The sequence below is a fragment of the Glycine soja genome, chromosome 8, assembly GCF_004193775.1.
Source record: "Glycine soja cultivar W05 chromosome 8, ASM419377v2, whole genome shotgun sequence".
NCBI classification, from domain to species: domain Eukaryota; kingdom Viridiplantae; phylum Streptophyta; class Magnoliopsida; order Fabales; family Fabaceae; genus Glycine; species Glycine soja.
The window spans coordinates 19,480,141-19,494,901 of NC_041009.1; the positions used below are offsets into that span (position 1 = coordinate 19,480,141).

Below are 14,761 nucleotides of genomic sequence, written 5' to 3' on the forward strand. Positions count from 1 at the left end.
TTCTCATTCCATTGTGGTTCTCTGTTCTTCATCAATGGTTGTGGTCAAATGCAAAACCCAAGTATCTGTTCACTCTCTCTCTTGTATGGTAAAAGCAAGTAAGCAACTAATTCAAGAATTTATGTTTTGCAAAAGAGTCTTTAGGAAGCTCCTTTGTGGTATCCAAGCAGCATTGTGAGTTGCCTACATGCCATGAACCAAACATATATGTACTACCCATTTCATCCAAGAAAGATGCTCCTCGGATTAGTCATTACCTCTATCGTGAACTCTAATAATCAACTAATGGGATCTTCACCAAATCTCAAGTTCCAAGGGTAACATAATAGGTCACAAGTTTGTCTCTGCTGAATGGTTTCGCAAATGGCAAGGAACTACACAGTTTATACTGGAAAGAAATTTTTCGGATCATTGCCCAATTTTGCTGAAATCTGAAAGTATTGATTGGGGACCGCGACCTTTCCGGATTCTGAATTGCTGGTTCCATGATAAATCATTTTGAAGGGTTGTTCAAGAATCCTGGATGAATAATCATGTAAGGGGTTGGGGGGATTTGTGCTTAAAGAAAAAATAAAAGGAATTAAGGCAAGGCTGAAAGTATGGAATAAAGATCAATTTGGAGATTCCCAACAGAAGCTAGCAAGCATCGAGAAGGATTTAAACAAGCTAGAAATTGAAGGAGATGAAAGACAGTTATCTGACCAGGAGCTGCTGACTCGAAAAAAGTTGCAGGAGGAGTTGTGGACAGCTGCTCAATCTCATGAGTCTCTATTAAGGCAGAAGGCAAGGTTAAGATGGATCAAAGAAGGGGATTGTAAACTCAAATCATAGATTCAACACTTTGAGAGGAGTGTTTGTGAATGGTGTTTGGATTGATGAACCTGGAAGGGTGAAGGAGGAAATATGTTTGTTCTTCAAGAACAGATTTCAGGAGGAAGATTGAGTGAGGCCCAAACTAGACGGGGTTAGATTCAAAGCCATTGGACAGCAACACAATATCAGATTGTCGGAGCCATTTAATGAAAAAGAAATTAAGGCTGCTGTGTGGGAATGTGGGAGCGACAAGAGCCCCGAACCAGACATCCTTAATTTCAAATTTATTAAGGAGTTTTGGGAAGTTATCAAGGCTGATGTGTTTCGTTTCATTTTTTTTTTTTTTGAACTGCAAAATCATTTATATTGATAACTGAAACCTGAAAGTACCAGAGGTACTACAGGTTAAGATAGAAATTACAACAGAAAATAACCATATAGGCACCCAACTAAACCATCACATATAACCAGCCCTTCCTAAAGAGTTAGATAAAAACTAAAGACATTGCTGAGGACCACTGTGTGAAAGGGACAGTGAAGTCCTTTTCCCATCCCTTCAGCTAGGTCCACATAAGGAAAAGAGTGTTTTGTTTCATGGATGAATTCTTTGCTCATGGAACATTCCCGAAGGGGTGCAATGCCTCATTCCTTGCTCCCATTCCTAAGGTGAATGATCCACAAAACCTAAATGAATATAGGCCTATTTCTTTAATAGGTAGCATATATAAAATTGTGGCCAAGGTACTAGCGAGGAGGATGAAGGAGGTGCTGCCAATATTAATAGATGAGAGACAAACAGCATTCATCGAGGGCAGACATTTGTTACACAGCACCCTTATCGCAAATGAAGTAATTCATGAAGCAAAGAAAAGTAACAAGCCCTGCTTGGTGTTTAAAGTAGATTATGAAAAGGCCTATGATTAAGTCTCCTGACATTTCCTGATGTACATGTTAAGGAGGATGGGATATTGCGATACATGGATATCATGGATTGAGGGTTGCCAAAAATCCACTTCTATCTCCATATTGGTAAATGGTAGCCCTTCATCTGAGTTCATTCCCCAAAGAGGTCTAAGACAAGGGGACCCACTAGCTCCACTTTTATTTAACGTTGTTGTGGAGGGACTCAATGGACTGCTGAGAGAAGCAACGAAGAAAACCTTGTTTCAAGGTTTCCTAGTGGGAAGAAATGAGGTGGAAGTTAGCATTTACAGTACGCTGACAATACAATATTCTTTGGAAAAGCATCCATGGAAAATGTCAAAGCGATCAAGGTGATTTTGAGAAGTTTTGAACTTGTCTCAGGCCTCAAAATTAATTTCTCAAAGAGTAGTTTTGGGGCAATTGGGATGTTAGAGAGATGGAAGGTGGATGCTGCTAGGTATTTAAATTACAGTCTATTGGTCATACCTTTCCTTTTACCTGGGTATCCTGATTGGGACAAACCCAAGGTGTAGTGACGTTTGGGATCCTATCGTCAAGAAATGTGAGAGAAAGTTGGCGAAATGGAAACAAAAGCTACTTTCATTAGGGGGAAGGGTCAATCTCATAAAGTCTGTCCTAAATTCTATTCCTATCTATTTCTTCTCTGTTTCCAGGGTTCCCAATAAAGTTCTGGACAAGCTGGTGAGGATAAAGAGGCAGTTTCTGTGGGGTGGAAGTATGGAGCAAAAGAAGATAGCGTGGGTAAAGTGGGAGTCAGTGTGTCTACCAAAGGAGAAAGGGGGAATGGGAATCAGGGATCTAAGGAAGTTTAATTATGCACTTCTCGAAAAGTGGAGATGGAACCTTTTCCATAACCAAGGAGACTTGTGGGCTAGACTACTGATTTCAAAATATGGTGGATGGCGGACTTTGGATGGGGAAAGAAGGGGCAGCAGTGAATCAGCATGGTGGAAGGACATCAATCGCATAGCTCATTCCGGTGAAGATAGCAGCTGGTTAGATAAAGGGATAAAATGGACAGTGGGGTGCGGAGCAAAGGCCAAATTTTGGGAGGATGGAGTATCACTTAGGTTGAAGTACCCTACACTTTATTCTATGTCCTATCAGCAACATGTCATACAGCAGATGGGAAGGTTCACAACTGCAGGCTGGGAATGGGATTTTCAATGGAGACGACAACTTTTTGATGACGAGATAGATATGGCTGCAAAGTTCTTAGAAGAATAAGAAGGTATCAGCATTCACCCGGATTGAGAAGACAAGTGGATCTGGAAGGAAGACACATCTGGCTGGTGTATACACCGTGGGGAACGCATACAAGATGCTTATGACAGACTACCCTGATGAAAATCAGGATGGTGTTTTTACTGTGGTGTAGAAGGTAAAGGTCCCTAGTAAAGCTTCTTTCTTCACGTGGAGACTAATCAGGGACAAACTGCCAACTAAAATGAACCTGCACAGGAGAAATGTGGAAATAAATGATTCCACCTGCCCATTCTGCAAAAATAAAGAAGAGGATGCAGCACACCTTTTCTTTAGTTGGAGCAAAATTTTGCTGCTTTGGTGGGAATCAATATCGTGGACAAACATTTCAGGAGCATTTCCGCAAAACCCGAGACAGCACTTCCTCCAGCATGTGTTTGGGAGGGATACTGGCATCAAATTTCAGAAATGGCAGTGCTGTTGGATCTCCTTGACATGGAGCATCTCGCAGCATCAAAATAGGATCGTTTTTGCAGAAGAAAGCTTTAATGCTAGTAAGCTGTTGGAGGATGCATTTAAAAATTTGGATAAAGGTTTCGACATACCTTTTCCACACTGGTCCACTAATATGAGGGAGGCATTTTTGTGATTAGGGTGGGATAACTCTATAATTTTGGGTAGTTTTGGGCCAAATATACTGTCAGAATTATGGTTTCTTAATTCATGTTATATACCTTGTATTAGGGCACCATATTCCTGCTCAATTTAGCCCCCATGTGTAAGTTTCACAGTACAACTTGTACTGCTTTATATATAATACATTATTATTTTCACTGATTAAAAAAAATACGCACTAGCTTGAGGGGCAATGTTGATATTCCTCGATTTAATGTGGATAACATGAAATGTGATTTGGTTATGAAGGTTATCCCTAAATTTGAGGGATTTGGTTTTATAACCTTTAAATGAGGATTGAGAGGGGATCAAATTCAAGCAAATTAGAATACTTCAAGGTTTCAAGGATTTAACCAGTTCCCTGCCTTGAATCTAAAACATAGGCTTTTGCATGTTCAAATGTTTTTATTCGTAGTTCAGAAAGCTAGGCTTCACTCCAACAAAAAGACTGCACCCAATTCACATATGACACTTCTACAAGCATCAAAGCGTGAGTAAAACTTATCTTGGATATCATGTTGGATTAAGGAAACTCCTAATTCAGACAAAGGGAAACAACGAAAGAAGTAAACAAAAGGGAAAAAAATGAGGGATCTCTGCTGTTTTGGGTTTCCATGCATATGTTAACAAAAAATAAGCTCAGTCATTTAATCTCACAACCTTAACAGATATTGGAACATGAAGATTTGCATTTAACTTGATATTGGAAAAACAACAAGATCTATAATAAAATGATATTGAATTTAAAGGAAACAGGAACGCTGAACAAAAACGATGAAATATACCTTTCAAATGCTAAAATGAAATGACGTCTTCCCAACCACTCCCTCTTGGACTCATAGAAGCCATCATTGGCTGAACCAAGTCCATCCTTCTGTTTTTCATTCAGCATTGTACTTGCCAACTGATATGAAATAAGTCACATGCTAAGTCTGTCGGTGTAAAGCACGTCATTATACAGGTCATGAAGAGAAGAACAAGTACCTCCCATGTGATCCCACGATCTAAGATAAATGTAAACATAACTGTTGAGGCCCCAGTCAATTGATCAACATGAACAGTCTACATGAAAGTGAAAAAATTTCTCATCCATATTAGCTTTATAAAGTTAACATGAATAAATGAGTTGCCACAAGAGGTCTAGCAACACAAACAAACCTTTGGAGTCCCTTGTAGTTCAATTACATTAGCTTTCAAGTCAACAATGCCTGTGTCAAGGTTACCTTCAATGCGAGCATTCCGAACAAGAAGATCCAAGATACTCACAAATAACTCAAATAACCTGTTGCAGTAGTATATATCATAATGAATCTAATTAATACTAAAAACAAGAAGCATCAAGCTATTTAATTCACAAAAGACAGACCCATTTTGAATATCAGGAGGTAGTCCCAAAATCCGGTTGAGGAACCGTCCAACTTCGTGCATATCCGAATCAATAATACGACCAGATTTACCATTACCTACAAATATAGGAAGCATATGTTTAATTATAATAAGATTAGGTGGTGGAATATGGATCCCAAACAATACTTCAATGCCAACACTAAGAGACATGCAAAAATTATTATTATCAAACCACACAATCTAACTTTTAGAAGAGGGTATTAAATGAATTACCAAGAGTGTCCCTTACTATTCCAACAGACACAAGAGCAGCTTTTGCCTGCACAATAAAATCTTGAATTGTATCTGGTGTGTGAGATGAACATCCCGGTGGTACCACAGGCAGAGAATCCTAAAAAACAATTTGTCAATAGTTATATTAGACCATTTTTTTCCTTCTATGGATTTCAAAATACATATTTGTTATTTTCAATGAATATTATGAAACCTGCTCCATTATTCCTTTGTACATAATTGTCAGAGCTTTCTTTCCATAGGCACTATCATAATTATAAGCACTTAACGAAGGTCCAGCCCTGCAAGCCATCAAGGAAGTCATGAATAACATCACAAACAATGTTCATCTATGCCGGCTCATTGAAAGAAAAAAGAAACGATAAATTTAAATCCAACTTGCCTGCGGTCACCCTGAGTCAAGGCACCAAGAGATTCTAATCTCTTGGCAACAATTGATGCAAATCTTCGTTCTCCACCAAGATTTGTAAATAGTATCCTATACAACATTAATGATAATATAGATTAGGTACAACTGGCATGGCATCTAGGGAGAGCATCAACAAAACCTAGCATGGAACCATTTTAAGATCAAGTCTAAAGTGCTTCCATCTTAACTTCTATATGTTATAATGTGATTTGATAATAGTCAACCAATTCACACCAGCAATACAATTTTTTGACAAAGCAAAGCAGCATATGTCTATGAAACAAAATTTCATTTAAGGAAACATATTACACACAATACATGTAGAGTTTAGCTAGGCAAATATACTCATGTTCAGAGTTGTCAATTGCACATAATAGTTTATGCGGTCCTGATCATGATATATTGGAAGCCAACTCCTTCCCGGAATAATCTATAGCATGAATGTTCATAATATATCCTCTTCCCTAACTGTATTTCCTCTATTTCTCCTCTTTCCCTAAAGCAACATCAATCAAAGTCTTTTCCTCAGGCCTCAGTTTAAAGTTAAATATTTAGCAAATTCAAAACTATAGAGTAGAGACAATTAATTGGAGTTTAGTTATTAGCAAGATTTTAAATTGCAGTCACAGTTGTGGTTGCGTTAAGGTTGTCATGACTACAGGTATTGCAGATTCTGCAATGCAGATTGCGGTCGTTGCGGCGTGAATGCCTTGCAACTTTGCACAAAATTATATTTAAAAAATTGTATCATTATATAATATATAATCACCTACAATTAGATAGCATAAAAAACCTATCATAATTTAAATTGATTTCAACTATTAAGCTATTTTCAATTCAGAGTTTGAGAGAGAAAAGAAGAAGAAAGTTGGAAGATATTATTGTTGATTCAGAATGAAAGGTTTTTTACAAACTGATTTTGTCTCTATTTATAGAGAGAACAGATATGATTACACATAACCAGACTAAGGCAGTTAACTAACCAAAGTTAGTTATTGCTTTAACAGAAATAACAGCTTCTAACAAAATAACAGAAATAACAAAACCACAGCTATCCTAACTGAATCATAATTGTTCTAACAGTTGTCCTAACTGAATCACAAAGTAAAACTTACTTAATACACTAATACCCCCCTCAAACCCAATGGGGTTGAGAATCATAAATGGGCTCAACTACATTGAGTTTGGACCTAAGAAAGAGAAATCCAGTTGGTGATAGAGGCTTAGTGAGGGCATCAACCCATTGATCTATAGCAGGAATATGATACAATTTGAGCTCTTTAGCTAAAACTTTCTCCTTGACAAAAAAGATGTCAATTTTCATGTGCTTAGTCCGGGAATGAAGAAATGGATTATGACTGATAACTACTGTTGTTTTTTTTTGGAAGGCACAAAATATATATATATTATTAATCTGATCAAAGCAGTACAAGTGGTACTGAAAAACAGATATACAAGCACCTCTGGTGCTGCCCTCCAAAAAACCCCAAGCTAACCCGATAAAAGGCAAACCGACTTAGTTTAAACAAAGGATTCCGATATGTTGGAAGACCAGTGGTTAAAACTAATGTCGAAACCTTTCTCTTTAGATTTAAGCCAAGACCAAAGTAAGTACAAAGCCTCGTCCATGACTATATAAGGTTCGAAAGGTTTTTCTTGAAATATCAAAAGATTCCTGTGTTGCCATATAGTGCTAGTTAGGGCAACCCACCAAGCACTCCATCTACTCTGATTTATGTTTGCCCCAAAACCATCACAAAATTGAGCAAAATGATTTAATGGGGAGGCTGGAAGGGGTCCGACAGCCTTGATCCATCCCATTGATTCCCACCACAGCTTTGTTGTCCTTTCACAATTAAAAAAGAGATGCCCCACTTCCTCCTGCCCTTGACCACATAGAGGGCAATCAGCATCTTGAGTATCCACATTTCTCCTTAAAAGATTCCCTTTAGTGGGGAGCCTATCTTTAAGGAGTCTCCAAATGAAAACTGCTGCCCTTGGGGGTATGTTCAGGTTCCATATTAGTTTGGAAATGCTTGCTTGTGAACCAGAATCGTTTGTCTTCAACATTAGACTGTAAGCTGACTTGGTGGAGTAAACACCATTAGGTTCAGCTTTCCACAACATAATATCCTTCACATGTCTCTGAATGCATATAGAAGTAATGTCTTCCACAAAGCTCACTGCCAAATCAAGTTCATGATCAAATAGATTTCTCCTCCACTTCAAATCCCATCTCCAATTATTCTGAGAGAAATTACCCATCATGGAAATAAGGCTGTGTTGCTGACTGCTTATCATGAAAAGTTGATTATATTGCTGTTTGAGAGTGCTTTCCCCTGCCCATCTGTCAGTCCAGAAATTAATTCTATCACCACAACCTATCTTCCAAACCACGTTATGATGAAATATGCTTTGCTGAGACTGGTGGTAAATCTTTCTCAGATCTTTCCACCAGTTGGAACAACCCCTTTTTTCTCTTCCAAGCTGGAACTCTTTCCATCCACCATATTTGGAGTTAATAATTCTGGCCCATAACTGCTGATAGTCAGAAGCTAAAGCCCAAATCCATTTGCCCAGCAGAGCTTCATTGAATATAGCGATATCTTTAATCCCTAGTCCCCCTTCAGCCTTAGGAAGACAGACCTCTTCCCATTTAACCCACGGTATTTTCTTATGCTCCCTATCTCCACCCCACAGAAAATTTCTTTGGAGAGTCACCAATCTATGAACCACCTTTTGAGGTATCTTGAAGAATGAAAGCAGATATATTGGTAATGCGTTGAGGACAGAATTTATAAGAGTCACCTTCCCTGCCATAGATATGTTCTTTTGAGCCCATTTGGATAGCTTTATTTGGCATTTGTTGATCAGAGGCTCCCATACCAGTGCACTTGAGGGTTTAGCCCCCATTGGAATACCTAGATAAGAGAAAGGAGTTTCTATTTGTCTGCAGTTCAGAAACTGAGCTGCCTCATTTGTCCAGCTAACCATCCCTCCAATAATCCCAAACTGACTTTTGGCATAGTTGATCTTTAATCCAGAAGCCAGCTCAAAACCTCTCAGCAGGGCCTTCAAAACTAGAACATTCTCCCAATGGGCTTCTCCCACTAAATCTGTGGGGTCTGAAACGGAACATTTTTTTTTTGATCGGCAAATTATAAAGATTATTAATAACGGTGAGTACCAGGGGTACTAAAATTACAAGGTAGAAACAAGCAGACTGGCAGAACCATAAGGTCCTGAGAGCCACCTGCCACTCTAAAAAGAACACAGAAACCCTGCACTGCTACCCTAGACAGAAAAAGCTATTGATAGATTACTAGACCAGTAGTTGTAGGGCAGGGCAAAGCCTTTCTCCAGCTGACTAAACCAAGACCAAACTAGGAAAATAGCATCATCCATTAGCTTGGATCCATTAAAAGCCTCGTTTAGGAAAACAATCCGGTTTCGATGCTGCCAAATCGACCAGGTAAGAGCCACCCACCAACACTTCCACCTAGACTGCAGATTCTTTCCTTTTAGGATAAGCGGGTGCTGCATGTAATGATGCCTAGGAGTGGGGGAGAAAGCTCCCAAGGTTTTGGTCCAAGATAGGGATTCCCACCATAAGGGAATAGTTCTTGGACAGTTAAAAAACATGTGAGAGGCTTCCTCCTCCTGTCTACTGCAGAGAGGGCACAGCAAATCGTTCAGCTGAAACGGAACATATAACTGTTAAAAGTTTGAATCCATGTAACTTCAGTCATGGCTTGAGCCAAGCTCCTGTATTTAGCTTCAGTGGAAGATCTAGCCACAATTTGTTGTTTCTTGGGCCACCATGAGACCAAATTAGGACCAAAATAAATCACTACACCAGAGGTAGACCTTCTATCATCTGGATCTAAGGCCCAATCAGCATCACAAAGGGCTTTGATAGTAAAAGGCTGGGAGGAAGGAGCAGCCTTGAAATGCAGACCATGATGAATAGAGCCTTTAAGGTACCTTAGAATGCGTTTAATGGCTGTCCAGTGAGAGTCCATAGGATTAGCCATGAATTGACAGACCTTGTTCACAGCAATGCTTAACTCAGGTCTTGTAACGGTAGTGTATTGAAGAGCACCAACAACAGACCTATAGAGAGATGAATCACTGAATAAATTCGAGCCAACTTTGGTCAACTTGTAATTAGCAGTCATAGGGAAAGAAATAGGTTGTGCTTCTACAATTTTGGTTTTCTAAAGCAAATCTCTGATATATTTGCTTTGAGTCAATAGAATAGTCCCATCAGCCACCAATTTGATTTCAATACCAAGAAAATAGTCAAGTTTACCCAATTGTTTAAGAGAAAAATTGGAATGCAGCTTAGTGGTGAGTTGCTAAATTACAACATTGGAGGTACCAATGATAATAATCAGTGTTGTTAAAAAGCGGCCATGGCAGCGCCATGGCGGAAAGGTGTGGCGGTTTTTTGAAAAAACGCCACCGAATAGCGGTGGCGTGACGGGTTTCGAATGGCGGCGCCATGGCGGTTATGGCGGGCAGAAAATAGCGTTTTCTTTTTGTTTTTTTCGCAGAAGGAGTTGGGCTGACAGCGACGACACCATGGCGGCGGCGACGAGCACCGGCACGAAGGGCGGCAACGAGCACTGGCACGAACGGCGGCGACAAGCACCGGCACGAACGGCGGTGACAACGCGCACGAAGGCAGTTTCGCACTTCCGCGACCGATTGGCCTTGTGCGAGGTCACCCTTTCTAAGGTGCAAATTCTCTCGAATCAGATCTTCCTTTCGAAGATCTAGAGCGGAAGGCGCCGAAGATGAGTCTACAAAAGGTTTGGAATGAGCTTCTGAGAAGAAAGGAAGATCTGACCTCCCGCTGTGATATATTCCTCTGTGTATATTCATACCCCCTTTTTGTTTTGTTTTTGCTATTTGACACCCCTTTTTTGTGTCTGTAGCTTTTTTTTTCGTTTTGCTAATTGACACCTACTTTTTACTTTTGACAATCCCATTTTTTATTTTTTTTCCTATTGACACCACAATTTTTTTTCCTGTCCAGTCCTCTTTTGTTTTTTTCAATTTCAATGAGTTTATATATATATATATATATATATATTTTTTGGTCCGCCATGACATCCGCCATTTTCCGCTACGCCATCCGCCATATTTTTATGGCGGATTTTTGGCTTTCCGCCATGAACCGCCATCCGCCATTAACAACATTGATAATAATATCATTTACATAAACAAGAATGTAGATAATGTGTCCTTTGTTTTTATAAACAAACAACGAAGGATCACACTTGCAGACCACAAACCTAAACTGTAAAAGAGTTCCTTTGAGCCTATCAAACCACAACCTTGGGGCCTATTTAAGACCATACAAAGCCTTTTGTAGCTTGCAAACCAAGGTTATATCTGAACTTTCGAAACCTTGTGGCTGCTGCATGTAGATAGTCTCTTTAAGAAGGCCATTTAAAAAGGCATTGTTGACATCTAACTGGAACAAATCCCACAAATCCCATTTATTAGTGAGAGCAAGAGTAATAATCAGCCTGATTGTAATAGGTTTTGTCACAGGAGAAAATGTTTCATTAAAGTCACTAATCTAGCCTTGAACCTGTTAACAATCCCATCAACATTCTCCTTAATTCTGAAGACCTACTTACAACCCACAACTTGTTTGTCTTTGGGAAGAGGAACAAGATCCCATGTTTTATTGTTAAGAAGAGCCTCATACTCTTGATTCATAGCAGCAAACCATTAAGGGTCAGCAAGAGCCTGTTTAACTGTCTTAGGTTCACAATGTGCCATAAACAGTGAAGGATGCAACCTAGATTGATGAATTCCAGACTTGAATCTGGTTTGCATAGGATGGACATTTTGTGGGGGAAGAACATGATTATAAGAAGGAGAACTGACAGTGTGAGACTGAGAAGAAGAGGTACTGGACAGTTCACTTGGATATCTGTTTAAGTCAGAAACAGTGTTAGAGTGTTCATTAGTAACAGAATTTGGTTCAACATTTGAAAGAGGAGAAGATGACATGAGATTTTGAGAATTAGGGAATTTGATATTAAGGGATCTAGAGGGATCAGCACTTATAGAAGTAGAATTAGTTTCAGCATGTTGAGAAGAATGAGTAAGTTCATTAGGGGAAGGTGAAACAAGAGGAATATGAGCAGTAGGTAAAAAATCACTCTTAGAAAAGACAGAGGTGGATAAAGGTGGAAAAAGATCACTGTATGGATATTTAAGCTCATTGAAGATAACATCTTTGGAAACATATAATTTTCCATTAGGAGAGAGACACTTGTAGCCTTTGTGAGAGGTGGAATAACCAAGGAACAAACACTCATGTGACCTGAAATCCAGTTTGTGTTTATTATAGGGTCTAAGAAAAGGATAGCAAGAACATCCAAAGTTCCTCAAAAAATTGTAATTAAGTGACTTGTTAAACAAAACAATATAAGGAACTTGAAATTTAAGAGAAGCAGTGGGAAGTCTGTTTATCAAATAAACAGCAGTGCATCTGTTTTTTCACTGCTGGAAAATAATTCCAGTTTGGTGGGAATCGTTGTCTTGGGTGAATTTGGTGAATGTCTTCCCATTTCACCCAAGACAACATTTTATTCAGCATGTGTCTTATATTATTGAAGGATTGGCTGCGTCTAGATGGAAAGGGTGGTGGATAGCACTGACTTGGACCATATGGAAGCACAGAAATGATATAGTTTTCTCTAATAGCAGTTTCAATGCAAACAGACTGATGGAGGATGCATTGTTTTTGGTATGGACTTGGATGAAACACTTAGAGAAGGATTTCACCACTCACTACAATCAGTGGTCTTCAAATCTGACACAAGGTTTTAGATGTAGTAGACATTAGGAGTGCAGGGCAATTATTTGTAATAGGGCCTGCTATGTGCCCCATCCTGGGGTGGACCAAATAGCTGGCTGATTTCAAATATGTCACATTTGTAATCTTAATCCTGTACCTTTTAGTACCTCTGGTACTCATTTAATATACATATATATTTATTTTGGCTGATAAAAAAAAAATCAAATAGACAGCAGTTTGAAAGGAAAAATCCAAAAACTTTAAAGGGAGAGAAGCTTGTTTGAGATGAGTGAGGCCTAACTCAACGATATGCATGTGTTTTCTTTCCACAATACCATTTTGATGATGTGTGTGAGGGCAAATTAGCCTGTGAATGATCCCATGGGTTTGAAGAAATGAGGTAAGAGGTCTAAATTCACTTCCCCAATCTGTTTGAACCCTCTTAATTTTGGCATCAAATTGGAGTTCAGTCATTGTTTTAAATTGCTGAAGAACAGAAAATGTTTCTGATTTATTTTTAAGAAAATAGATCCAAGTGAACTTAGAATAGGCATCAACAAAATTGATATAATAAGAAATCATTTGAGGATGAAATATAAGACGGTCCCCACAAATCACTGTATTTAAGTTCAAGAGGAGCAGAATATACAGTTTGAGATAGAGAAGATGGTAGTCTATGCGACTTTCCAACACAACAAGCAGCACAAAATTCAAACATAGTTTTATTAACTATGGGTATATTACAATGATTAAGCACAAGCCTTATTACATTAGCATTAGGATGGCCCAATCTAAGGTGCCATATAGTTTGAGAGCTAGTACTAGGTGTCGCTTTAACATCAAAAACTGCATTTACAAAGGAATCAGAAATTTGTGTTAGAACCACTAGAAACAGAAGTAACAGCAGAATCAACACTGGAATTTGAAAGTAAGAAGGTGGCTGAGGCAGATTCTTTGAGTGCAAGATGTGGAAATGTGTAGAGGCCAACAGGATCCAGTGAACCTTGAAGTAGGACTTCATTGGTTCCCTGTGATTTCACAGCACAATGATTAGGATAAAATTTAAAGAAAACATTGTTATCCCTAGAAAATTTTCGGACATTGATGAAGTTTTTAGTGATGGCAGGTACATGTAATCTATGAAGCACGGACACCCCAGCCCCTTGTCGTGTCCGGTGTCCGGTGTCCGACACGCGTCCGTGTCAGTGTCCGACACGACACTCGTACTACGTTCTATATTTTGGACATTACAGGTGTCCACGTGTCCATGTCCGTGTCCGTGTCGTGTCCGGTATCCGTGTCGGTGTCGGTGCTTCATAGCATGTAATAATTGTTTTAAGGACATACCAATAGGTATTCCTAAGTAGGTAAATGGAATGGACATCAAGCTACAATTCAACCAACTGGCTGCATCAGACTTCCATCTCTCTGGCATACCAAATGCACCAAAACAGCTTTTTGCAAAATTAATCTTAAGGCCTGAGGCTATTTCAAATATCCTCAGAATTGCTTTAATTGCCCTAACATTCTCCTGCGAGGCCTCTCCAAAGAATATTGTGCATCTGCATATTGAAGAATGCTTACATCAACTCTATTTGATCCCACTGCGAATCCCCGGTATAAATTTCTCTTGATAGCCTCTCTCACCAGTCCATTCAATGCTTCTGCCACGATATTGAAAAGGAAAGGTGCTAATGGATCTCCTTGTCGAAGGACTCTCTGAGGTGAGAACTCAGCCGAGGGGCTTCCATTTACCAAGACCGATACAAAGACGGATTTTAGACATTCCACTATCCACTGAATCCATTTGGCATAGAATCTCAGTCTCCTTAACATATAGACCAGGAAATCCCATGAAACAGAGTCGTGTGCCTTCTCATAGTCCACTTTGAAAACTAAACATGGCATCTGACTTCTTTTGGCCTCTTCCAACACCTCGTTTGCTATCACTGCACTTTGTAGTAGATGCCTCCCCTCTATGAATACAGATTGACATTCGTCTATTATGAGCGGCATAACCTTCTTCAATCTGTTGGCCAGTAGCTTGGCTACTATCTTGTACATGCATCCAATGAGTGAGACCGGTCTGTACTCATCCAACGACTGCGGATTGCTCACCTTAGGGATTAATACAATGAACGATGCGTTACATCCCCTAGGAAAAATTCCATTGACATAGAATTCATCCAAGAACCGCAGAACATCCGGTTTTACTAAGTGTTAGAATCTCTTGATGAATTTGAAATTAATTC

At 39.2% G+C, this 14,761-nt stretch overlaps 1 protein-coding gene across 1 annotated transcript in view; it reads right to left on the reverse strand.

The window, feature by feature from the left end:
• Window positions 1-14,761, reverse strand: part of LOC114422612 (protein FORGETTER 1-like) — a 74,586-nt gene that overhangs the window by 3,979 nt on the left and 55,846 nt on the right. Inside the window, exons 21-27 of the mRNA XM_028389059.1 lie at window positions 5,660-5,755; window positions 5,471-5,558; window positions 5,257-5,374; window positions 5,003-5,099; window positions 4,795-4,918; window positions 4,621-4,698; window positions 4,422-4,540 (exon numbers count right to left, since the gene is read on the reverse strand). Of these exons, the coding sequence (XP_028244860.1) occupies window positions 4,422-4,540; window positions 4,621-4,698; window positions 4,795-4,918; window positions 5,003-5,099; window positions 5,257-5,374; window positions 5,471-5,558; window positions 5,660-5,755 (720 nt within the window). The remainder of the gene's footprint in view (window positions 1-4,421; window positions 4,541-4,620; window positions 4,699-4,794; window positions 4,919-5,002; window positions 5,100-5,256; window positions 5,375-5,470; window positions 5,559-5,659; window positions 5,756-14,761) is intronic.